This window comes from Lepidochelys kempii, chromosome 1 (assembly GCF_965140285.1).
Source record: "Lepidochelys kempii isolate rLepKem1 chromosome 1, rLepKem1.hap1, whole genome shotgun sequence".
NCBI classification, from domain to species: Eukaryota; Metazoa; Chordata; order Testudines; family Cheloniidae; genus Lepidochelys; species Lepidochelys kempii.
Window position 1 is genome coordinate 25136390 of NC_136380.1, and position 27331 is coordinate 25163720.

General features: G+C 43.2%; 1 protein-coding gene across 1 annotated transcript in view; it reads left to right on the plus strand.

Moving 5' to 3' along the window:
• The first annotated feature begins 3235 nt into the window (after positions 1-3235).
• TYR (tyrosinase) overlaps positions 3236-27331 on the plus strand; it is an 84259-nt gene continuing 60163 nt past the window's right edge. The window contains exons 1-2 of the mRNA XM_073317890.2: positions 3236-4054; positions 20205-20421. Of these exons, the coding sequence (XP_073173991.1) occupies positions 3236-4054; positions 20205-20421 (1036 nt within the window). The remainder of the gene's footprint in view (positions 4055-20204; positions 20422-27331) is intronic.

Genomic DNA, 27331 nt, shown 5'->3' on the forward strand with positions numbered 1-27331 from the left:
ATCTTCAACTCTTTCCCCACGTGATTCTTCTTTCTACTGTACCTGGTCTGCACTAACTTTCTCTAAGTCATTTGAGTTCTTCTGACATCCCTTTATCCAACATTATACTGAAATATTATCAGTGATAAAACCCTTTGCAACTGCAAGAGTGATTCCCAAGCCCCTTTCACCATCCCAGATTGTCTCCTTGGGAGCTAAATAAATCAATTAAAACTTTAAGGCACAGAATTGTCTAAAAATCTTTTTAAAAGAAGATGTTAAGAGAGAGCATCAGCACAGTGATGGTGCCGGCACAGAGTGCCTGAGGCAAGCAACAGCTGGGTTCGTTGCCCGGTATGCGTCGCGCCAATGACCACAATGGGGTGGAGAAGCAGAGAGATTTATTTGGAGCTCCAAATAGGGCGCAGGGAGACTGAGCTGTCTCAAATCCTGCAGAAGCGCATGCAGATTCCAGTATACATTTTATACCTTTGCCTACTTCACTACACAAGCTTATGCAACCAATTACCTGTTGCCCCATACAATACCGTAGCCAAACAGTTAGCCAGTTGTGTTTTTCCTCAGTAGCATTGCCCGAGCCTTGCCTTATTTGGTCCTATTTGTTACTGGTTTATGCTAAACATTTCTGCCTTATCTATCTGTTTCCCAGGCCGAAGCTGGCCTTGGCTGGCGAGCCATGTGCAAACCTGTCTGTTTGTGTGCTAGCTTCCTCAGAGTTATGCAGGATCACAGAGGGCTCAAGGAGCAAAGGGGCCTTGGTTTATCCAGGCCTAGAGCAGGAGGGCTTCCTCGACACTCATGGTCTTCCACCCTCCCGAGTTACCTAGTGTAGTGCCCAGTGTCCCCAACAGTGACTGAGAAAAAAACTACTGCAATGTCAGCAGTTTGGTGCTGAAATTATTTTCTTTGACCTTTTCTGAATGAGAAATGTCCCTTTCTAAATATATGTTCATTTTCTCCCTTAAAGGAAGTAGAATGGGATGAAAGCAGACTTTGAAAATCAGTGGGAATCAAGAGCTATTTCTGCATGTCACTGTGACTTCTTGTGCAATCTCTATAGTTCTGTATTTTGATTGTGCAATTTGGTTTTTAACAGTATGGCTCACATAATTAAGTCAGAGAGCAACGTATGACAGCTGTAGGGATGGCTTGGCTCAGAGGTTACAGCATGGGACCAGAAATCCACCTTCTAGTCCTGATCCTGCCATTGATTCAGTGTGAGATAAGGTGGGCGAGGTAATATCTTTTATTGGATCAGCTTCTGTTGGGGAGAGAGAGAAGCTTATAACTTGTCCTGTTGGGCCCTAAACTCTGCGCCATAGAGTCTGCTGCAAATCAGCTGTTGCAGAAACATGGTGTCAGGGGGACAGTGGTAAAGCCTCAGATTCACCTTTTTTCTGACCACTGAACAAGGAATTCCAGTAGAATACGAAAAAATAGCATTATCCCTAAAGTAAGTGTGCGTACACATGCGTGTGTGTATACACCTCTCTGCGCTTCAACGTGAAACGTCCACCCAGAGCCTTCCCCAGCCCCCCTCCTGCCTGGCTTTCTGTCTCTCTTCTCAATTACCTGGCTCTACACCAGCGAACCTAGCAGAGCTAGTTAAAGCCATGGAATTGCATGGGTTTCCTAAGCATCCTGACACTGAAAACTAAACGGGTGGCAGTTCTTTCATGCAATGTACAACAAGCCTAGCACGAGAAATGAAAGAGATGAATAACAGAGAGAGCACAATAAACATCAGTGGGGTTAGAAGCAATTAAAAAAGCAACCCTCAAACCGCAGGCCCCGAGCCCACGGAGACCCTGTGATAATCTTTCTGCATTGCTGGAGCATAGACGGCAACAGGATTAAGGCTCCTCGTGCTCCTCAGCAGGATCATGTGATGACCTGCTGATTCCAGCAAAAGGCAACATTTCCCAGCCAAGCTCTCCCTTGCTTTGCCTGTCTGGTGCTCCAGCCGCACGGAAACTCTCAGCAATCCTCAGTCAGTGGTAATCCCATCCCCTTGCTTTTAAAAAAATGTCCCGCAACAACAGAAACCCCAGTTTCACAAAAGACAAGACGGAGGGAAATTTCTAAATGTGCAATTCAGCCAGCAGTTTAGGGACAGTGGAAGGCTCCCCTGCTCCACTCACAGTGGAATGATTGCCATGCTGCTGCAAGGCAGGCAGAGAGGGACATTCCAGCAGCCTGCGAGCTGCACAGCTAGGCTTTGCATAGGCCAGCAGAGAAGAAGAAAGGGGTTGTGGATGGTCTGGAACACAGCCAATGTAACATCAGTTACAACATGTAGATCCAGGGTCTGCAAACTCCCTCCCAGGGCAAATGCAGGGATTACGGTCCCTTTTCCAGATCAGGGGGTGGATGGTTGCAGCGCTGTCCCAGGTCGACTCTCTCCCCTGCAATTTCCTCCCTGTAATTTCCCTTGTACAAAGTTTTACTAATGGAGAAAGCCAGGAAGCATGTCCTGGGCTGGTGTTAACTGTCATAGCTTCACTAATTTCAATATAGCTACTGGATGAGGACCTGCCCCTAAAAGTTTATAATGGGACCTTCTGTCAGAGAAGGGATGCTGTGAAGTTATTCTGCAGTGAACCAGGCTAGGAGGAAGAGAAGTGTTTTCAGTCTGAACGCGTCACCAAAACCAAACCCTTAATTCTGCACTGGATCCTACTTTCACACACTCTTTGGCCTAATAGGGTCATTTTATGAGTCTCATATTGAGGGGGATAGATTAAAAATAGATGAATAAAGTTTATTTTAATCCAGAGATTTGCTGTGCTTATTTAATTCAACAGACAATCTATTTTTTTTAAAAAAAATCATTATTCTAATGCACATAAGCAAACAAGGAATTAAAATGGCTGTCACTATTTCTATATCCAAGTTTTACTTGATCCAAAGTTGCCAGAGGAAAAGGATCATGTGACAGGCAGAAGATGACTGCTTATAATAAGTCTGTATATGTTGAACGCTAAAGGGGCAGGGGAAAATAAGTCACTTGGATTTCACCCAGAACATGTGATAATCAGATTAACAGAGAATTGTGTGTATGTGTAGTAGATGGCAAAGAAGATTGAAGTGTGCATGGTTTAAAAAAAAAAAAAGACAGGAGTGAAACTTTCCCACCGGAGGGGAAACATTTCTTTCATATGCAGGGCTGTGGCAGGGGTTAGATCTATTCATGCACTGAGACACAGCACTGAAGGTTGCCTGCTGTTGTGTGAGGATGTCTCTCTTGGCCCTGGGTTTCCTGCTGGGGATTCTGCAGCCTTCATCCGGGCAGTTCCCCCGAGCCTGTGCATCTTCAGAGAGCCTGCTGAGGAAGGAATGTTGCCCACTGTGGGCTGGGGATGGGTCCCCTTGTGGAGAACTCTCTGGCAGGGGCTCCTGCCAGGAGATCCTTTTGTCCCGTGCCCCACTCGGGCCGCAGTTCCCCTTCACAGGTGTGGACGACAGAGAGGACTGGCCTGCTGTGTTTTATAACAGGACATGCCAATGCAACAGCAACTTTATGGGATTCAACTGTGGGGAGTGCAGGTTTGGCTTCTCAGGGCCCAACTGTGCCGAGAGGAGGATGCTTATGAGAAGAAGCATCTTCCAGCTTAGTAGCAAAGAGAAGAATAAGTTCCTCGCCTACCTCAACTTGGCAAAGCAAACCCCGAGCCAGGACTATGTCATCGCCAGTGGAACCTATGCTCAGATGAACAATGGCTCGACCCCCATGTTCAGGAACATCAACATTTACGATCTCTTCGTATGGATGCATTACTACGTCTCTCATGATACCTTGCTAGGTGGGTCAAGCGTATGGAGGGATATTGATTTTGCCCATGAAGCCCCAGGTTTTCTACCTTGGCATCGGCTGTTCTTGCTGCTGTGGGAACACGAGATCCAGAAGATCACAGGGGATGAGAACTTCACCATCCCTTACTGGGACTGGCGAGATGCCGAAGGCTGTGATGTCTGCACTGACGAATTGATGGGAGGCAGACACCCCACTAACCCTCAGTTACTCAGCCCAGCATCTTTTTTCTCCTCGTGGCAGGTAAGGACTGGCTGGCAGGGAGGGAGGGCTGGAAGGGTGGCTTTATGCCAAGAGATCTGATACATTACGTGCTAATCGACTTGTGGCCAGAGGGAAATCTAGGTCACCAAAAAATATACCCAATCACCTTTTGGGTGCATCGCTGCACCTAAAGCAAAGTGCATAACACAACATCGCAACAGTGCTGGACAGAGTCATCCAGCTGAGAGAAAGTAGGGCATTTGTATGCAAGTCGCCGGCACACAGCCTCTTCACGGCAGTGTTAGTGTCTGAGCAATGGAAACAAAAGCACGGAGTTGTCATCAGTGTGCTCTGCAATCTGAAAGGCTTTCCACCCCTGCCCCCTCACCACCTCTTTTTCCAGCCAAGATTTTTAAACTATCCAATTAAGCTTATCTAGTTTAAAGTGAAAAGTCTTTAGTGCACCAAAAGGATTGGCTATGCTGTTAACAGCAGTCATTTCCAAATAAAGGCCGGTGATTTATTCAAAAGAAAAATAAAAGCTAATCTCCCCTGTTAAAATGGGCTAAGAATTTAGCACTCAGAGTATTCCTACATTTCAAACACCGTTCAGCTGAATCTATAAAGCAATATAGCCTTGCTTATTTATCTAGCTGAAGTGGATACATTGTGGTGTCCTAGTGCTATGCACTTTTGGAATTTAAAACTTTAAAGGCTAGGTCCTTAGCTGGTGCAAACTGGCATCATTCTTTTGACTTACTTGGAGATACACCAATTTACACCAGCTGAGGATCTGGTCCTTTGTTTCCATGATTTAACGGACTGTAGGACAAATTCACCAATCTACTCCAGCAGCTCTATGATGCTCTGGTGTGACAAAGCAAAGACAAACTGGGCTAACACCAGCCTAGTAAACTGGATTTATGGCTGCTTTGCATCCCCAGAGTAGCACAAAGTAGTCAGAATATACCAATGAATCTGACCCTGTATTTTGAACTGATGCAATGGCTCCTTTCAGTTACAGCAGTGTAATCAGAGTATTGATTTAAGTGGAATTCCTCTGGATTGACACCAGTTCAGAATTGTAAAAGTACCGAAATTGGTCCAGTATATAGAATACAAGCAGCCAGAAAGATGTCATTTGTCTCAGAGCGTGGTTTTCTCATTCCAACAAAATGTGAAACTAGCGAAGTCCTGCAGAACTTTATTTATATAGTCCCATATGTGCATATGGTACTTTGCATGGGGTGAAATCCTGGCTCCACTGAAGTCAGTGGGCGTTTTGTCATTAACTTCAGCGGAGCTAGGATTTCACCCAGAGAATACAGCAGACCCACATCTGATTTCTCATTGGGCTAAACCAGGAGTATCATGAAGTCAATGAAGTTGCACCAGTGTGAAACTGGTGTAAGTGAAACTAGAATCAGGCCTATATTGCCTGTCCTGTGGAGTATGAAGTCTAATTAAGACATATATAGCACACTGGATGACAGGTCAATAGTAACAGGGTGCAGATAGTATTACAGAATTAGCAAGTTTCTAGCTGTCTCCATACGTACGCAATAATGTTTTCCTACAAAGGAAGAGGGGTCAGAGAGCAATGCTTTGCTTACCCTTTCGAAGGTCTGACTGATATAGGTAGATATGTATAGCTTCCCTATCAATGTAGTATCTGAGCACATAAAAGCTTTGCTACTGTACATTTAAAAACAGTGGTATTCTATAATTTACCATTTCAGGCTGGCTGTCCTTCAGATAGCCCATAAATGAAGCAAAGCTTCTCTTAAAAGACAAATCTCGTCAAAATAAAGTCTTTGTATGCCTTGAGCACAAAAGTGTTGCTGTGGGGAAGGGGGAATGCAGCATGTTTAAAAAAATGCTTAGTTTTGGGGTAAAACTTCCCAAAGCACCTGAGTCCCATTGTCAACATTTCCTAAGTCACTTTTGAAGATGGGGTTTAGGCACCTAAGTCACTTGGTAATATTTTATGAAAGTGCCTATTTGTTAAAACTTTCAAACCAGTTCTAACTAGGACTTTGCATTCCGTGCTCTGATTCTCCTCCAACACCTATGTGTAACATTACTGATGTCAGTGGATTTACTCCTGAATTACAATGGCAAGATAGCAGAATCGTGTTTTGATTTGGGGAGCATGTGGTCAAGGTACAAGTTAGACTGATGTTCCTTTGGTACAGTGGTTCTCAAACTATGGGGCAGGCCTCCCAAGGGAGGCATGGGAATCTGTCAAGGGAGGTGGGAGCTGTGAGCTTTTTTTTTTCCTTTTTTTTTTCTTTTCTTTTTTTAAGAGCTCTGGCTGTCAGCCCTGGGGGGCTAGGGCTCGTGCAGAAGGGCCGTGCACAGCCAGGAGGTGCGGGGATGGGATAAAGGGAACAGCCAGAGCCCTGCCACCCTAGGGCTAATAGCCGGAGCCCTGCCATCCTGGGATTCTCCTTCCCCGCCCCCTCAGACCCTCACCAAGAGGCAGCCCAGGCTTGGTCTCGCCTTTCCCCTTCACCCCTGCAAGTCCCTCACTGGAAGGTGGCAGCAGGACTCCGGCTGTCAGCCCCAGGGTGGCAGCAGCAGTGCAAAGTTAAGGGTGGCAATGGGGCACTAAGTCTGCTGTGAAAAGTAATATTGACAAATATCGCTTTTCACATCACCACCCTTACTTCTGCACTGCGGCTGGCGTGGCGCTGCCTTCAGAGCTGGGTGCCTGGCAGCTGCTGCTGCTCTCCGCTCTGCCTTCAGAGCTGGGTGACGCTATATGCACTTGTGGGGGAGGGGGGCATAAGCGACTATAAACACAAGGAAGGAGGGCATGATCAAATGTATTTTGATTACTGCTTTAGTAGCTCTGAGGCCAAATGTTACTCTGGCTTACAATTAGAGATAGGTAGAAAATGGTATTCCTGACCCACACAATTTTTTCCACTCTTCATTTGGATGAAACCAAGATTTTTTTACCCCCCCCCCAAAAGAAAATAAATATGAAACTGATTCCATAGCCCATTGGTTAGGCACTCATCCAGTATAGCTGGGGAGGGATAGCTCAGTGGTTTGAGCATCGGCCTGCTAAACTGAAGGTTGTGAGTTCAATCCTTGAGGGGGCCATTTAGGGATCTGGGGCAAAAATTGGGGATTGGTCCTGCTTTGAGCAGGGGTTGGACTAGATGACCTGCTGAGGTCCCTTCCAACCCTGATATTCTATGATGTGGATGGTCCAAGTTCAAGTCCCTGCTTTCAATCAGATAGAATGGGGACTTGAAGCTAGATCTTCTCCGTGCCAGGTGAGCACCTTAGCCACTGGGCCATTCTCAGGTGAGTCATTTGCTCCCTCCCTCCTGGACCTGAACATTTTTTCACAACAAAAGTTTCATCACAACAGATGCATTCTCATGGAAAGCTTTGGTTTCAACAAATTGCCATTTTCTGACATAAAAAGGTTGTCAGAAAATTCCCAACCAGCTCTACTGACAGTGGAGTAACTCTGAAGTCAGAGGAGTGACTTAGTCTAACACTAGAATCAGAATCTCATTCCATAAAACTAAAAGGAAACAAACAGTCTTAGCTTCAGCCGGAAGGCAACCATAGATCTAGGGCAGTGTATGCTGACTGCCAAAGCACTGCCAGTCAAATAACAAAGGGGGTGGAGGGTTGAGAGATGTGTAGGAATTCTGGCTTTTAATAGGGTAATCTAAATGATAGAGAGGAGAAGAGAAACAGCTAAAAATGACATTAAAATAAAGAAGTATCACAGTGTCCTTTTAAAATCCACAATGCCCTTTCAAAATGTAATAAAATAATGACTGCGGATTCTGCAGTGTTAGGAAAATTAAGACATGGTGGCACACTCAAAGGGTTGTTATGGATTTGTTTAAAAAAATATAAAGTGCCTATTTGTAGCACAGCATCTCTTTCTAAAGAAAGGAGCAAAATACTTTATTCCATGGCAAAGTTGCTATGGCAACATGGATACCCATGCCTGCATGCTGAAATTCTAGCTCCCCCCTCTCACTTTTTTCTTCAGCTACTGCTACCACTTAGTTGAGTGAATTTCTGTCCATGGTTTTCTTCTCATTTTTATCCTCTAAAAAGACTTCTGACTCCTGCTTCTGTTAGGAACTGCTAATATGTTTTTTCTCTCTAGAATTTACCTTATCCTTGCAGATGTTTGTAACTAATGGCTGAACTGTTGGTTTTAGATTTCTTTGTCTTAAATAAAACCCATAGGCACTCATTAATGCTGTACTGAGCTATGCAATCTCCTGCAAATCCGGAGCAAGGGAGAAAGAAAGCAGAATCTTTGCATGGAAGCTTGAGAGGTGATTTTTTCGGGGGGTTAGTTCTTCAAGATAATGTATTGGCTAAGAGAAATCAGCACTGTGCCCTGTTTGAATGTTTCTGGTCCACGTTCTGCTCTCTGGTGCACTGGTGTAAATTTAGAGTCACTCTATTAAAGTCTATGGAGTTACCAAGGATTCTCTCTGGTGAAAGTAAAAGCAGAATTTGGCTCATTTTGTTGAGATTGAGCGTTCGAGTCAATTGGGTTTGGGTACATTACAGACAAAATTAGGAAATAGAGTATAAATTCTACCCGGAGTCACTAGTATTTATTGGCTGCTTTGTTCCACTCCTGTAATGGAACACAGCTAGATTGGATTGGGCCTGGTGTACTCTGGCACCTGGAAAAATAGACTGACTGAGAGGAAGTAATTGCACAGACTGGACTAAGTTCTGCTTTCAGTCACAGCAATGTAAGGTCACTCCGGGCTCGATTCTCCACTACCCTGGCACTCCATACAAACATTTACACCTGTGAAAATGTGTATAAAATGCTGCTGAATCAGTACGTGTCTGATGTGCACAGGGATGGCAACGGTGAGGAACCCCTGTATGGGGTGTGCAAGTTGGATAGTCGGGCACATTAACTAAGGACTAGGCACAGTCTATTCATCATAGAGGTGGGTTGATGGCTGCATAATTAAGGGGGCAACCAGGGCATCATTCCAAGCACTATTTTCTACCCACATCCAAAACCTGTAAAAAACACCTCTGATCACCAAACCAAAAAAGATCCAATCCTCCTTTGCTCCAGTATTTCTTGTGGCTTTTTTTTTTTTAAGTGTTCTTAGGCTAAAGCAGATTTTTTTTAAAAATTTTGAATAAAATTGTGCGCATTACTTTAAAGATATTTGTTTAGCCAAACAAACAAACAAACAAACAAACAAACAAAAAAAACCCTCACATCTCATCTCACTTATTTGTACAGGGCTGTCTGCTTATTTGGCTATTGTGACCAAACCAGGCCAGGAAGGGATCTCTCTACACAGCATTTTGGAGCAAGCGAAAGCAAGCTTTCCAGGCCTAGCGGGGCTCACAGTACTGCTCTGAAAATGCCTGCACAGACAGCACTTTGAAGTTGCGGCTCAGGCTCTGAAGCCGACCCCGCTGCCTAGCCACAGGTACCCATATCTCAGAAACTGCTTATGCCTCTGACTGCAATTTACAACACAATAAGTTTAAGACCATGTCTGCTGCACAGGTTCATTTTCAAAAGAAAAAAAATAAAACCCTGACAGCTGTTTGTGAGCAAGGAGCTGTCAATCAGGTGGTCATCAAGATTAGTCTCTTTGCTGTATACTTACAGAGATTTTAAGTCTGAAACACGCTGTGTTACAGAGAGATTAGAATCTACATGCTGTGTTCCATGGAGATTAGGCTCTCGGTGCCGCAGAGAAATGAATAGAAAGAAAGCCCCCAAACAAGAAGCGTGGGCCAGATTCTCCCATCAGTTATACTGCTGTAAACCCAAAGTAATCCCACTGATTTAATTCACTGGATTTATTTTGGATTCACATCTGGGAGGAGAGTTTGGCCTATAGTTGCTAGTCTGTTCCCCACATATGTAGCAACAGCGGTAAAGAATGGCCTAGTAAAAAAAATAAACCTCAATGACAGAAATGATCAGAAGTTTAGAAATTCCCAGGTCAGGTTTGTCATCAATGCTAATGCACACTAATAATTCAGTGAAAAGGGATCTGACCTGTAGGAGGCTGAGTCTGCGTGTGCATTTAGGGTGCAGGGGTGGCCACACCAAAAAGGCCTGGCCTGGCGCCAGAAAAGCAGCACAACATCATATGCTGGCAAACGAGAAGGGAAATACCAGCAAGAGTGAATGAATCTTTCGGCAGTGATTTGCAATAATATCCCCTCCGTGCTAGCAAACCCCAGCTCTGTTGGGAGGTAAGATGTCCTCAGGCATTGGGCTGCCCCTCTGCAGAGGGAGGAATTTCAACCAGAGTTAATTGAACATGGAGAACATACCTTATAGGGGTTAGGTTTGTTTCAGTCGTGTCACTTTCAGTAGCGCCTTTAATTTATGCATATGCAGTAGGGGTCAGAAATTCATAGACTGGAGACAATTTGTCACCTTATGCCCTGGCAGAGTTGTCTCTTACAATCTCTTTGAAGTTTTACTTCTACATTTTTTTTTTATTCTGTCCATTTGCTAATCTATCTTTTCAGCCCCACAAATGTTTGAAAGAGCACTTCATGTGCTCTTAATTGGGTATAAATATGCATAATCTCTTTCAGAGTTCCTTGCTTTGTTTTAAAGACGAGACATTACTACGATAGGGTCTCCAAAGTTCAGCTTGTTCCATTACACAATAGCTCAGGATTCTTCTCACATCTCGCTACGTTTGGTGAGTGAGTTGCATTTGGATGCCACCTAACTAAGGCCTGATTGTGCCAGGCCCTAATGCAGCCATGTAGAGTCATACCCCAGGGCAGCCTCCATGCAGCTGTATTTCAGGTGTGAGGTGACAGCTGGGGCTGCAAGCCCAGTCCCACGCCAAAGCAAGCAGGTGGGGATGTCCAGAGAGGGGTAGGGAGTGGGTGGAGTCTTAGCCCACTCCACTCAAGATGTTGGCCGGTGGAGCTGAAGCGAAGTGCAGTAATATATACTTAGCAAAGAGGTGTGTGAATTATTATCCCATGGGAGCAAGGCAGGAGTACTGAAAGATTTGTGAGGCTGAGCTACGCACCGCCCCCTAGTGAAGGCAATGAGCACAGGCTCAATCTAGGCCTTAGTTTATTCTCCCTTTAAAGTGTAGATTGGTATATATTTGAACATTTTCCCATGTATTTGAGAAAGTATTTATCACCATTAACATAAAATTTTTGGCTTGATGTTTGTAAACAGTGCATGTCACTGTTCTCATTGTTGTAACCTTAAAGAATTATCACAAATAATGCCGGCATTAAAAAATGAACTATTTACACTTCAGAGAGTAAGCAATTTACAAAAGTTTAACAGAAGACTGAAGAAAGTCTAAGGCTTCAGTCCTACAATTGGTTCCACATGGGTGTAGGGATCCGTCTGCACAGAGACAACTGCAGAATCAGGGCCTAAGGGTTGAGGTAAAAACCCAACCGCTTTAAAGAAAGGTGTAAATGCTACCAAACTTTTACAAATATTTTCTAGTCTTAATATTCCATTTGAAAGTGTGGAGAATCGGACCCTTTTTCTTGGGGCCAGCTCCTCAGCTGGTACAAATTAGTAGAGTTCACTGAATTGTGCTAAAAGATGACATGAAGAGCTCTACAAAGGAACCCATTTCCAGAGCACAAGAAGAAGTTTTATTAAACCCAGGAACTATGCTGCATATTCTTGAGTGCCATCTACTGGCACTACCTATTAACTATTTATATAAATGCAGCTATTGTGCATGTTCATAACTTCAATGGAGCTGCGCTTATTTATGCTTGCTGAGGATCGGGCCCTTACAATGTTTGCAGGAGTGAGCATTGTCCAATGTGAATCTATGAATTTGTTCCAAAAGAGAGAAACTTCAGTAGAGCAATTTTTAAACGGGAGGCCTGATCTTGAATTAGGAGAAAAGGGGGCGACAAAGGCCCATTTGTCATAGCTTTTGAGGCCAGGAAGGCCGATTATGATCATCTAGTCTGACTTCCCACATATCACAGGCCACAGAACCTCACCAACAATTTCTGCATTAGGTCCGTAACTTTTGTTTGAACTAGTGAATACCATTGCTAGAAAGACACCCAGTCTAATTTTAAGGCCAGATAGAAAGTCACAGACAGTCATTTTCACTCCCTTTTCTTAAAATCAACATTTCTTGACACAGAGCTACTTGATTTCTTATAAGCATCCCACCTCTGCTGGATTGCATATAAGAATCCAGCCAAGTAATGATGGCTAGGTTGAGAGGCGGATGGAAATATCTGGGACTTTATCTATTTATAGAATGAATAATGATAAAAATCCCAGTGCATATGACTGTCCTACATTTATGTATGATTTGACTGTTTCTCTCTCACCCTCCTAGGTTGTGATTCTAAAAGCCGCTCTGTGCAGGCAGACTCCTGCAAAGCCCCATGGACTGCAGTGGGGTTCCATCCAGGTGTTGGGATGAAACCCAGTTCAGGGCAACACATACCTATTTCCAACAGCAGCCCTAGGAGTTTTAACACACGAGGCCGAACTGAAGTTAATGAAGTGACACCAAAGATTAATTTGTTTGATAAATTTCAAAACTAAGACTGGGGGAAAGGATGATCTTGTGGGTTAAAGGACCTGGCTGGGACTTGAGGAATCTGAGTTGGATTCCCACATCAGCCACAGACTTCCCATGGAATTTTGGGCAGGTCACATCATCTTTCTGCAGCTCAGTAAAATGGGAATACAACAATTCCTTTTCTCCCATCTTTTGCTGTCTTGTCTATTTAGATAGGAAGCTCTTTGGAGCAAGGACTGTCTCTTACTAGGTGTTTCTACAGAGCCTTAAACAATGGGTTCCTGATTCTGATTGGGGCCTCCAGGCACAATACTAACAATAATCTGTAAAAACTGTTCACTTTTCCATTTGGGCTCCTCCAGATCTGCCTATCTCTTTCTGAGAAGTGGTGCCTGACCTTGGATCAGCCTTGATTTTGTTCCCTCAGAACATGCAGTCCTGACCTTGAACACTAAAGGCCTGATGCTTGTTTCATCTCCATTCTTTTTCACACATTTTATTGCATTATATTTACTCCTGATTTTTACACAGAGAGCAGAAGCTGGATCCATGAATCTATGGGCTAGATACTCAGCTGATGTAAATCAGTGAAGTAACTTGTATGTGCTGGCCTTATTTAGTTGCAAAGTCAAGAAGTCAAAAGTTAGGATTTACCTATTTTACTGTTGCCCAGGTAGCTTTTATTCTGACCCCATGTGCATCCATCTTGTGCACTGAATAAGGGAGGGGTCCTGTGGGAAAAAAAATAGCACATGATCATGTAATTAAAAATGGTCTCTCCCCTTGCGACATGTGCATTAGGATCATTAAGGTTGAACAGACAATGGTAAATCTGGCATTTTCAAACTTTAAAATTCTTGCCTTTGCAACCTAAATAATAGTCTTTTAACTTAGAGGGTTTTTAAACATTTAATAAAACAGAATGTGTCCTGTTCAATCCCTTCTGTAAGAGCTAAGTATTATTATTTGTATATATTTTGCAGCAGTTTGTCATGAAAGTGTTCTCTTAACATTCCTCCCTATAATTTACTGACAAGCTTTAAGGTGCCACCAGACTCCTCGTTGTTTTTGTGGATACAGACTAACACGGCTACCCCACTGATACTTGACCCTACTTGGTCATACTAGAGATTAATGTTGGCATATACCAGCTGTGCCCACTAGCGACATTAGCTTTAACAGCATTAGAAAACTGCATCACATAGAACATAGGATGAAAACCACAAATCAAACGCACTTGCCTAACTGAAAAGAGCAAGGGTTCCCTTTCTCGGCTACCCTGAAGTTCAAAGGTCACATCTCACATTCTGCAAAGCAAATGACTTTCTCTGTGGCTTCTGATTTTTTATTTTAATAGCCTTCAGCTTTTCTCCCAGTTTTTAGAACTGCTTGTGCTGGGACTTCTCTCGAGCCTATCTGTACTGGCAAACATTGCACCTTTCACTACACACCTATCCAAATTGCTCATTCAACATTTCAACTCTGACCTTCTGGAGCACTACCTTGATCACAGTTCGCCATTACCTTCCCACCTTATTTTGAACTTCTCTGTGCAAGGCATGGATTCTTTGGGGGAAGTCTGGGCCTTACCACCAGTCAAAATATTATATTGTTGTTAAAGGTAATAATGTATAGCATTGCATATGTAGAAAAGGTACAGCATTGCTGCAGAAAAGGTAAAATATGCCAGACAAACATGAGGGACATATTTTGCTCTCAGTTACGCCCATATGACCTTAATGAGGAAAATAGAATTGCATGGGTGTAGCTATAGAGAGAGTGTAACAAAGTCTATGTCCCAATATACTTACATCCTAAAGATGTAAGAGGGGGCTTTAAGGGAGGAACAGTAAGATTAATTATTTATTAAAAATAAATCAAACACCATTTGCATTTTGGGGGGTACTGATATATCTGGTCTTGACACTGCCTTTAAGGATGAACAATCCTACTTTCTTCCACTTCATGCTTACAGGATATATTGCCTCTTGCACTTCTTGTTGCTCAGTATTTTATTTCATTAAATACAAATATACAATAAGCATGAAGGAATTCTTTGGAGATTTCCCCCTGGCCTGTTTTCTGTTGCACATCCACTTTCCACACATGCCATGACCAAGCACACAGACAAGGCAGACGTTGGTCACAGAGTTTTATGTTTTGGTGGGGATAGAGAGGTTTTTCTGTTTTGTTTTTTTTGTTTTATAGCGGGAGAGGATCATTAAATGCAGACATAGCTATTGGCCCAGATCCTCAGCTACAGCTAAGGAGCACACAGTGCAACTCCAGGAGCTTTTAAGCCAATAGTCCTCTTTTTCATTTTCATAGAGTTTAAGGCCAGAAGGGACCATTAGATCACCTAAACTGATCTCCTGCCTACCAAAGGCAATTAAATTCTCCCCAGTTCTGGTAGGAGATCAGGTAGGTTCAGGTAGGTTCCTGGCATAGGTTAGAGTAGTCTCAGGTTTGTCCTAACTTGTGTTAGTTGTGTGTGGCTTCACAAGGCCAATATGGAAGCCAAGATACAGCGAAACCTGGACACATCTTTTTTCCCCAGGTCACTTCTCTTATGCAAACAGTTGAGGTAGGGAAGAACTGCTATGCATAGGAGCTGCTATGACCACACTACTACCATACTCAAGGAGCTGACTGAGGAGATATCTGAGCCATTAGTGATTATCTTTGAAAAGTCATGGAAGATGGGAGACATTCCAGAAGACTGGAAAAGGGAAAATATAGTGCCCATCTATAAAAAAGGGAAATAAGGACAACCCAGGGAATTACAGACCAGTCAGCTTAACTTCAGTACTTGGAAAGATAACGGAGCAAATAATCAAGCAATCAGTTTGTGAATACCTAGAAGATAATAGGGTGATAAGAAAAAGTCAGCATGGATTTGTCAAGAACAAATCATGTCAAATCAACCTGATAGATTTCTTTGACAGGGTAACAAGCCTTTGGGGGGGGGGGAGGTGGTAGATCTGGTATATCTTGAATTTAGTAAGGCTTTTGATACTGTCTCACATGACCTTCTCATAAACAAGCTAGGGAAATACAGTCTAGATGGAGCTACTCTATGGTGGGTGCATAACTGGTTGGAAATCGGTTCCCAGAGAGTAGTTATCATTGGTTCCCAGTCAAGCTGAAAGTTTCAAGTGCTTTGGAGGATACGATTAAAATTCAGAATGATCTGAACAAACTGGAGAAACTGTCTGAAGTAAATAGGATGAAATTTAATATGGACAATTACAAAGTACTCCACTTAGGAAGGAACAATCAGGTGTACATATACAAAATGGGAAATGACTGCATAGGAAGGAGTACTGCAGAAAGGGATTTCAGTGTCATAGTGGATCACAAGCTAAATATGAGTCAACAGTGTAATACTGTTGAATAAAAATCAAATAGCATTCTCAATGTATTAGTAGGAGTGTAGTAAGCAAGACACGAGAAGTAATTCTAATCAGTAGTAAGCAAGACAAGAGAAGTAATTCAAAATCAAATAGCATTCTCAGGGGGTGAAAGTAAGTCGAGTGACTTACTGGTACTCTGGGGCCTAGGGCGGAAGGGGTGGGGTTGAGGGGGTCAGAGCCAGCCCCAGCCCACCCTATAAGGTAAGTGCCCCCCCAGTGGGGTAGCAGTAGCAGCCCGGGGCTCCGAGGGCTATTTAAAGGGCCTGGGGCTCCCCTCTTCTACCGCCCTGGCCCTTTAAATAACCGCCGGAGCCCTGGGGAAGCGGCGGGGCTCCAGGGGCTATTTAAAGGACCTAGGCAGCAGAGGCAGCTGGAGCCCCGGCCCTTTAAATAGCCTCTGGAGCCCCCGCTACCCCAGGGCTCCGGGGGCTATTTAAAGGGCCCACAGCTCCCCTGCTTCTACCGCCCCAGTCCTTTAAATAGCCGCTGGAGCCCTGGAGTAGCGGCAGCGGGGCTCCAGTGGATATTTAAAGGGCCCGGGCGGTAGAAGCAGGGGAGCCCCCGGCCCTTTGAATAGCTGCCGGAGCCCTGCAGCCGCTACCCCAGGGCTCCAGCAGCTGGGCTCTGGAGGCAATTTAAAGGGCCTAGGGCTCCAGCCACTGCTGGGAGCCCCAGGCCCTTTAAATCGCCCCCCGGGGAAGCCGGGCTGCCCCAGTACGGTGCACCAGCTCTTGCCGGTACGCTGTACCGGGGCGTACCAGTTTACTTTCACCTCTGAGCATTCTCAATGTATTAGCAGGAGTGTAGTAAGCAAGACACAAGAAGTAATTCTAATCAGGTCTACTCCATGCTGATTAGGCCTCAACTGGTGTAGTGTGTCCAGTTCCAGGTGCCACATTTCAGGAAAGACGTGGACAAATTAGAGGAAGTCCAGAGAAGAGCAACAAAAATGATTAAAGGTCTAGAAAACATGATCTATGAGGGAAGATTGAAAAAAAAATGGGTTTGTTTAGTCTGGAGAAGAGACGACTGGGATGGGGGGATATGATAACAGTTTTCCAGTACATAAAAGGTTGTTACAAGGAGGAGGGAGAAAAATTGTTCTTCTTAAGCTCTGAGGATAGGACAAGAAGCAATGGGCTTAAATTGCAGCATGGGAGGTTTAGGTTGGATATTAGGAAAAACTTCCTAACTGTCAGGGTGGTTAAGCAGTGGGATAAATTGCCTAGGGAGGTTGTAGAATCTCCATCATTGGGGATTTTTAAGAGCAGGTTAGACAAATACCGGTCAGGAATGATCTAGATAATACTTAGTCCTGCTTGAGTGCAGGGGACTGGACTAGATGACCTCTCGAGGTCCCTTCCAGACCCAGGATTCTACATCACCAGAAAATCCCTCTGTACTTGGGGATGATTGGTGGACAACTTTAAAGCACTTGTGCATTGGTGATATTGGCACAAAACAGCTGCACTGTAGATGGCATTACCCAGAGCTGAAATGTAATCTTTTAAGAAAATCATGCTGTAGTATGACACTATTTAGCATATTCCCATCTAAGGTCATTACATGGCCCCCATTGCCATATAGTATGAGTGCATCTCAATCTTCAAAGTATTTATTGTCACAATATCCCTGCGAGGTAGGGAAGTGGGGTTATCCTTATTTACCAGATGTGGAAATGAAGCACACAGACACTAAACAACTTGCCCACATTCAGACATGAAGTCTGTGTCATAGCATAAAACAGAGACAATTTAAGAAGACAAACCAGTATGCCCTTTTCCTTATTTGTGCTAAGGGCCAGCTGTGCTTACTCAATGGGACAACTTGTGATTTAAGGTACTACTCAGTGTCCTGAGTAACGGAATCAGGTCCCAAGTACAGAGAAGATTCCCCCAAACAGATGATCCAAAACACAAGACTGGTTATCTCCACCCACTTCTTAGGAAGTAAAAGCCAGATTTCTGCAGTGATACCCCTGAAGCCTCACTGATGTCAAAGGGACAAATTCACTGCTGCCATGAACAGGTTCAACTCCATTCATGTCTGTAGGGCTGTGACTGCTTATATTAGTAGTAATGAATTTGGCCCAGACACATTGCATGGGACTAAATATTCACTATAGAGGATATGAGGGAGTTTCCCACACCTATGGCATTCTTTTTAGGTGACAAATCTGAGGAACTGTCCCAGATTGAGGTGTCATTATAGGAGGTTTTGGAACAAATTGATACATTAAACAGTAATAAGTCACCAGGACCAGATGGGATTCACTCAGGAGTTCTGAAGGAGCTCAAATATGAAATTGCAGAACTACTAACTGTGGAATGTAATCTATCATTTAAATAAGCTTCTGTACCAGATGACTGGAGGATAGCTCATGTAATGCCAATTTTTTTAAAAGGCTCCAGAGGCAATCCCGGCAGTTACAGGCTGATAAGCCTAACTTCAGTACCGGGCAAATTGGTTAAAACTATAGTAAAGAACAGAATTGTCTAGCACATAGATGAACATGATTTGTTAGGGAAGAGTCAACCTGGCTTTTGTAAAGGGAAATCATGCCTTAGCAATCTACTAGAATTCTCTGAGGGGGTCAACAAACATGTGGATGAGGGGGATCCAGTAGATATAGTGTACTTAGACTTTCAGAAAGCCTTTGACAAGGTCCGTTACCAAAGGCTGCTAAGTAAAGTAAGTGGTCATGGGATAAAAGAGAAGATCCTCTCATGGATCAGTAACTGGTTAAAAGATAGGAAACAAAGGATAGGAATAAATTATCAGTTTTCAGAATTGAGAGAGGTAAATAGGAGTGCCTCCCCACCCCCGAGGTCTGTACTGCGAGCAGTGCTGTTCATAAATGATCTGGAAAAAAGGGTAAACACTGAGATGGCAAAATTTGCAGATGATACAAAACTACTTAAGTTAGTTAAATCCAAGACAGACTGTGAAGAGTTACAAAGAAATCTTGCAAAACCGGGTGACTAGGCAACAAAATGACAAATGAAATTCAATGTTGATAAATGCAAAGTAATGCCCATTGGAAAACATAATCCCAACTATACATACAAAATGATAGGGTCTAAATTAACTGTTACCTCTGAAGAAAGAGATCTTGGAGTCATGACTAGTTCTCTGAAACCATCTGCTCAATGGGCAGTGGCAGTCAAAAAAGCTAACAGAATGTTGGGAATCATTAGGAAAGGGATAGATAAAACAGAAAATATTATAATGCCTCTATATAAATCCATGGTACACCCACATCTTGAATACTGCATGCAGAGCTGATCTCCCCATCTCAAAAAGATATTTTAGAATTGGAAAAGGTACAGAGAAAGCCAACAAAAATTATTAGGGGTGTGGAACAACATCCATATAAGGAGAGATTAAACAGACTGGGCCTTTGCAGTGTGGAAAAGAGATGACTAAGGAGGGATATGATAGAGGTCTATAAAATCTTGACTAGTGTAGAGAAAATGAATAAGGAAATGTTATTTACTCTTTCACATAACACAAGAAGTGGGGATCACCCAATGAAATGAATAGGCAGAAGGTTTAAAACAAACAAAAGGAAGTATTTCTTCACACAATGCACTATCAACCTTTGGAATTCTTTGCCAGGAGATTTGTGACGGCCAAAACTATAACAGGGTTAAAAAAAATTAAATAAGTTCACAGAGTATAGGTCCATCAATGGCTATTAGCCAGCATGGTAAGGGATGCAACCCAATTGCTCTGAGTGTCCCTAGCCTCTATCTGCTAGAAGCTGGGAGTGGATGACAGGGGATGGATCACTTGGGGATTTCCTGTTCTGTTCATTCCCTCTGAGACACCTGCATTGGCCACTGTCAGAAGAGAGGATAACGGGCTAGATGGACCACTGGTCTGACCCAGTATAGCCGTTCTTATGTTCTAAATGAGGGCTGAATTTGCCCCTAACCCAAGTGGCAAGGTCATGTGCATTTCATATGGGGAAAAATATGTAATTTCAAAATGTTAAGTGTGTGTCAATTTTAAATGTTACATGTTCTTGTCATATGAAAGGGGGCCACTTACATAAGTCATTTTTGTAGTTTGAAATTAATACAAACATCATTTCTTACACACAGGTTATCGCATTTGCATTTTCTGCTCTGGGTTCTATGGGTCGAAGAACTTATTCTGAAAAATAAAACTGTTTGCTTTTATCCTTTTTGTAACCAAGACAACTGTGCTGATGGAAAATATTTTACACAGGTAATTTGCAGCCTATCGGAGGAGTACAACAGCCGGCAGGCTTTATGCAATGCCACCAATGAAGGCCCTATACTTCGAAACCCTGGGAACCATGATAAAACAAGGACACCTAGGCTCCCATCTTCAGCTGAGGTTGAATTTTGTCTAACGTTGACTCAGTATGAATCTGGGTCCATGGATAAATTGGCCAATTTCAGCTTCAGAAACACTTTGGAAGGTAACGCATTTTATTCTAGTATGGCATTTCCAGTCATAGAATGATCCTTTCCAGGGATGTAGCATAATGCTGTTTCAAGATGGAAGTTGTAACTTATGAGTAAGTAGAGCCTCTAAACCTTGGGCAGCTTGGACTGATTTCATGGGGTGGAATTGACAATGTACCTGATGTCACAGTTCCTCTTGGAAATCTCTAAGGGTGCGTCTACACAGCAGCTGGGAGATGTGATTCCCAGCTCAGGTAGATGTACATGCACTAACTCTGCTCAAGCTAGAGCCTAAAAATAGCCATGTAGCTGCACACCACACATGGTCCCTTCGGCTAGCCACTTGAGTACAACCCCATCCAAGGTCCCAGGTGTGTGCTCAGGTGGCTATCCCAAGCCACTGTGGCCACACTGCTATTCTTCATCTGCTAGCTTGAGCACAGGTATATTTACCCACACTGGGAATCACTCCTCCCAGCTGCTGTGTAGACATATCTACACAGGGTAGGTCTACACTGCAAGTATTTGCACTGTGGTGCTGAGTCTCATAGCCCAGGTCAATTGACTCAGACTTGTGGGGTTTGGGCTGAGGGGCTAAAAATAGCAGCAGAGAGGTTTCTGTTTGCGCTGGAGCCTGGGTTTGTAAACCTGGTGAGGGAGGAGGGTCTCAGAGCCCAGTCTCCAGCCCAAGCAGGAATGTGTACACTGCTATTTTTAGCCCTGCTGCCCAAGACCCACAAAACCAAATCAATTGACCCGGGCACTAAGACTCAGTGCCATGGGGTTTTCTTTGCAGTGTGGACATACCCATAGTTAGAGATTAGGTTAATTTTTGACACATGAGGTTTAATATACCTTACAAAAATGCACATTATTGGAAAAACGTGACTTCTCCTCCTATGGAAGTGGTATAGTAAAAATAAGGACAAACTTTTATACCAAGTACATACACAAGAAAAGTGCCAAAACGAAGATAGGTAGTTAGAAATTTGGTCACCCTTTTTAGCGTACTCAGAGGAGGAGAGCACCTCAGCCAGCAAGCCAGAATCTTTAGCCAGGTTCCTTGAATATTAACCTGATCCTGAGTAAGTAATAACAAATATAAGATGTAGCACGTTAACATTTTATTGCAACCTTGCCTTAATGAAAAGTTGCAAAAGGCACAATTAACTATAAGCCAGTCCCTTTTTGAATCTTGCTACCTTGCTAATGATGCTGGAAGATTATTTCTATTTATAAAATGTTTGTATTAACTCCTTCAGTGCTGCCTCATATGCCCGGGGCATGCGGCAGGACAGGTTCCCATTAATGCCCCACATAGCTGGCAGGTATGTAACCTTCTCCCAGAACATGGTGACAACAAAGGGCCACAATCATATTCCACCACAACACGAAAATTGCAGCAAGGACCAGCAGTTGAAGCCTTTAAATTTATGAATTATTATTATTATTGATTATCATTCTCGGTGCAATGGTGGGTGCCATAAAACACTTTACCTCCTTCACAACATACAGTGAAATATTCTCAGATCCGAACTGTGGGCCAAAGTCTCCTCTTACACTGGTGAAAGATTTGGAGTGACTCCATTGAAGCCACAAGAGATTTCAGACATTGAATGACCCCAGGCCTGGAAATAGTTGGTGCTTGATGCAGTGGAAATGGAGAGGCAGTGGAAGTTTTGGAAAGAGGGAGGTGATATGGCTGGAGAGACAAGCCAGAGAACCAGGAACATGGATTTTTTTTTGCTGCTGTGTTTTGAATGGATTTAAGCATTGGGAGGCAGGGGGAGATGATGTCAAGGCCAGAAAGGAGGAGAGCAAAGTAGTCAAAACATGAAATTATGAGGGCCTAAATCAGAGTTTTAGCAGCATGGACAAAGAGGAAGGGCAGGATCTTGGAGACGTTGCACAAGGAAAGGCAGCACGTCCTGGACACAGCCTGGATGTGGGAGTCTACAGAAAGAAAAGAGTAAAAAAAAAAAAAAAGACACCCAGATTACAGGCCCAAATGACAGGTAGGATGAAAGTGTTGTCCCTGCTTCATGAGACTGGAAGGAGTGTGAAGGGCTTTGGAGAAAAAAAAAAAAAATGAAGAGCTCAGTTTTTTCCACTGCTGAGCTTAAATTGGTGTCTGGATGTCAGAAAGGCAGGCAGGGAATGTTAGAGTGTTGACATTATGTTTCATATTACAATTAGAATTTAGTTTTGTATAGCTTCTTCATGCAAGATGCATCAAAAAACACTTTAAGAGCTATCCCAGAATATATATATATATATATATAAATTTTTCAAAGGTATATTAAAAGGCAGTAGCACAGATGTCCAACAAAATCGCACAATAATCAAGAAAGCACTTAAAACCTGCAGTACCTGAATAGGTTGGGAAGACCTATTTTAATTCTTATTTTGCAGTCTGCTAAACTAGCAATCAATGTTTTGTCTGATTAATCCATGGAACCCTTTCTCCAGTGCTGTGTCTTCGTCACTTTAATTTCATGGCTGTTGCGCACAGTCATAGCAATTTGTGTTGAGACTTGTTAATATCTTAGCATGTGCTCCCAACAACATTGTGAATGGGTTATTGCTTTAATTTGGATTGTGCTACAGCTGAAAGGACATTGAGGCATATTTTATAATATATATATGGCAAATCCACTGTTCTTTATAATAACCCCTCAGAAGTTCGACACGGATATCTTTCTTCTATCCCAACACCCATTCTTCCACCACACACACATGCTAATTTAAAAGAATCATAGAAAGCCAGTGAATGATGGCTGCTGACAATATATTAACTGGGGCTTTGGCTAGTTCAGATTTAAATGGTTCCAGTGAAAGAGCATCAACTACACTCCAAGGGAGACTAAGTGGCCCATTGAGATCCATGATAGGTTAATTTCTGTTCTGATTTTAAGGGGGTGGGAAGGATGGTCAGATACTACCCTGCTCCCAGAATTGCTGAGGGGTCTTCACAGGCTCCACCTCAGGGAAAGATGGGCTTGGGGAGGAGAGGTTGAGTCTGTGGTGATACTAAGAGCATGAACCTCCTCTCCTCATCTGTTCTGCAGAGATTACATAAAGAAGGCAACACAGCCCACTTCTGCAGGCTCCCTCTGTCTGTTCTAGGGATCCTCCTTTAAGAGAGCAGTCATGGCTACTGGAAGCTCTTGTAGAAAAGTCAAAATGGAGCCACCCTGCTAGGGAGCAGGTGTGGAGGATGTTGGAAGGGGCAGGGGTGACCAAAGGCACAGACTGAGTCTCCCCTTTTCCCCACAAGCTCTGCAAAGACCAAGGACCTCACCCAGAACCCCCTCTTAATTCCGTGGAGCAAAATTCTTCATCCCAGTCTCCTGAAAATGACTCTGCAAAACCTCTGCCGGGAGAGGAGTCTTCCTTCCCAGCACCACCCCTCATCCTCCCATGTGCATTTCCATGGGAGGAGATGCTCTGAGCCACTGTTGTTACATATTTCCTAATGTTCTACTTTTGCTGAGTTTCATTCCATCACTCTGGGTGAGAGTGTATCTCCCCATGGAACAGCTTAAAACATTTCTCTCCATTCAGATACTTGTATGCAACACTCTACTCAGTTTGGCTTTCAGCTACCCCAGTGTGAATATGGAATAACTCCCTTGTCTTAGATGCGTTGCACAATATAAAGACCCTGGTGGTGATTGACCTCATGCTGGCTTCACAGAGGTGTCTGTTAGAGGGCTTTCCTTGGTTCTTGTCACGCAGACAGCAAGCAGCAAAAGACCAGAAGTCCGAAGCGCAGACAATGCGATGTTTATTGGGGTTAGTTTCCAAGCAAGCATATTTCGAAGCCCTTCACATCAGTCAGGCTTATCTCTGATAGTCTGTTCCCCCGTGCTCCGTTCCCACCTCTGATGCCACAGACCATTTACCCCCTCTCCCCCCTTCCCAGCTCTGACACTGCAGAGCCTTGCCTGGGTCCCTGTTCCCCGTTCCCTATTCCCGTTCCCTGCCCCTTAACAAACATGATTCCAATTTCCCTTGTACTTCCTGTTTGACCCCAATTTGTATAGTAATATTCTCAACTATACCTTAACCAATCATTTTACTGAAATTTAACTAACCAATCCTAACATATTGTAACATAATTCTCTAACCAATTATTTCCCACTACCCTAATTAACTTACACCTAAGAAAATTAATTATACAGCAGACAAAAACAATTAGAGAACCAGACGGATTAACAATAGAAAAGTGGGGGCCATAAAGATAAAACATATAGAAATGAGGGTTTCACAACCACAACCATTGATAAGTGATTTCTTGCTAGACAGGATGCTATTGCAAGATCTGTTTCTTTATCTGGTGGTAATGGGCATGATCAGAACAGGATTGTCTTTGTAAATGCCCAATACCACCTTATTTCAATGTGACTGGTTTGGGATGTGAGGATGTGACCTTACTCTTCCCAGCTTATGGCTGCCCCTGCTGCTTAGCCAAAGGCCTCAGACTATCCTAGTGAGAGAAGGCCCATACACAGGCGGACTGTGATTTTGATTTTTTGCTTTATACCTTGATAACTAGCTAAGTAGTAAAAATACACCTAAGTTTTTAAAGTATAGGCCTTACAGGCAGGTCTGAATATCTATATTCTAACAGTGTCCCCATCCCTGATGTTCCACAAGATTTCCTGGTCATATGAACACCCTATGCTCTGATACTGAGATTTAGTTCCCTGTAAAATTATTGAGCAGAAGGAACACATGGCCTTACCCTGGCCCCACAAACCCTTCTCCTGGTATTAGTGGGTCATTGAAAACAAATGTGAACAAATACTATTTTTATTATAGTAGTGCCTACAGGTCTCAGAGGTTGGGACCCAATTGTGCTAGGTACTATACAAACGCATAAGAGATATTCTTACAATCTAAATAGACAAGACAGACAAAGGGTCTGAAGAGGGGAAAGAGACAGAGAGGTGAAGTAACATGCATAAGGTCACATAGCAGGTCAGTGGCAGAGCTCAGATTAGAACCCTGGTCTCCATCCAGCACTCTATTAAAACCATTAACTGAAAAAGCAGCTACAGGGGGGACATTTGGATACTGCATGATATCCCACTAAGTTCGCTGGCACAAACCCTTCTTATCATAACAGTTTGCTACTTCCATGTGTACTGTCAATGCATCACAAAGTTTGCTTGCAACAATGGACTAGATGGCTGGTGTTAAGAATACTATGCAAAACTGAACAAATATCTACATGGGACTAGGTTGATACAAGAACTGTAATTGTATTCACATGACACCTGGTCCCAAACCACTGACCTGATACAATGTCAGTTTCAAGTACATTTTTCAGCGCTCTTTTTCTAATAGAGTTAAACAGAAAAACAAATAGTAGCAAAATATAAAACCAGATTTTCAGAACAGCCTATACAGGTTCTGTTCAGCAAAAATGATGCACATCCTTTATCTGTGCATAAGGCTACTGCATAAACTTTTGCACACTGCAAGTCCCCTGAATGCCTTTAAGGGACTTTGACTCTAATAGAGTGTGATCTATTCATTCCCCTCCACCTCTAAGTCACCAGACCTGATTCTCCTATTACATTAGTTTTATGTGGTGTTAATTCAATGGAGTTACACCATGTCATAAATATACAGCTAAGGGTAGCATAAAATCCCTCCTTTACCTGTAAGGGGTTAAGAAGCTCAAATAACCTGGTTGGCACCTGACCAAAAGGACCAATAAGGGAAGAAGATACTTTCAAATCTGTGGGGGAAGGTTTTGTTTGTGCTCTCTGTGTGTTCCCCCTTGAGACAGAGAGACCAAGCAGGTAATCCAGCTCCTACTGAAATGATACATCTACAATTATAGAAACTGTAAGTAATAGCAAGGAAATGCATGAGAGTATCTTTTGTTTTAGCTTGTGAATTTTCCTATGCTGAAAGGGAGGTTTAGTCCTGTTTTTTGTAACTTTGAAGTTTTGCCTAGAGGGAATCCTCTGTGTTTTAAATCTTATTACCCTGTAAAATTACCTTCCATCCTGATTTTACAGGTGTGTTTCTTTTACTTTATTACAAAGTTCTGCTTTTAAGAACCTGATTGGTTTTTAGTGTCCTAAAAGCCCAAGGGTCTGGTCTGTGCTCATCCTGTTTACCTATTTGATTGGTCTATTATTCTCAAGCCTCTCCAGGAAAGGGGATGAAGGGGCTTGGGGGGAATATTTTGGGGAAACAGGAACTCCAAGTGGTCCTTTTCCTGAATCTTTGTCTAACTCACTTGGTGGTGGCAACAATAACATCCAAGGACAAGGAAGAATTTGTGCCTTGGGGAATTTTTTAACCTAAGCTGATAGAAATAAGCTTAGGAGGTCTTTCATGCGGGTCCCCACATCTGTACCCCAGAGTGGGGAGGGAACCCTGACACACCATGAATGTAAATCATGAGTAAGTGAACACAGAATCCGACCAATAACCTTGTGACCATGTGGTTCAAGAAGCTATTTATACTTTTGAAAGGGACAGGATCATGATGTCTCATCCTCTAAACAGACACAAAGCCACACGAAGAATGGGAGTCTGGATGCTGCTTGCTGAGAAAAATAAATATGTTTGATGGGCATATAAGATCACTGCGAAAGTTTATGCTCACAGCCATGAGTAAGGTGTGTCATTGTGACTGCTTAATTTTTAATTGTGTTCAGATGACAAGCTTTAAATTGCATAACACTGCCACTGTTAGGAGAATGTACTGTGCCTTTAAAAGCAGAGCACATGTTAGAGCAGTGTTTCCCAACCATCAGGCCTGAAGAGGTGTGCAGTGGAATTTTTTTAAAACCTACATGTGAGAACTAACCCTTCCCAGGTATTTTAATCAGTGTCGGCGCCGGATGGCACTCTGTACTTTTGCTCTCCAGGACGACGCCCCTTTCAATATTACATGCA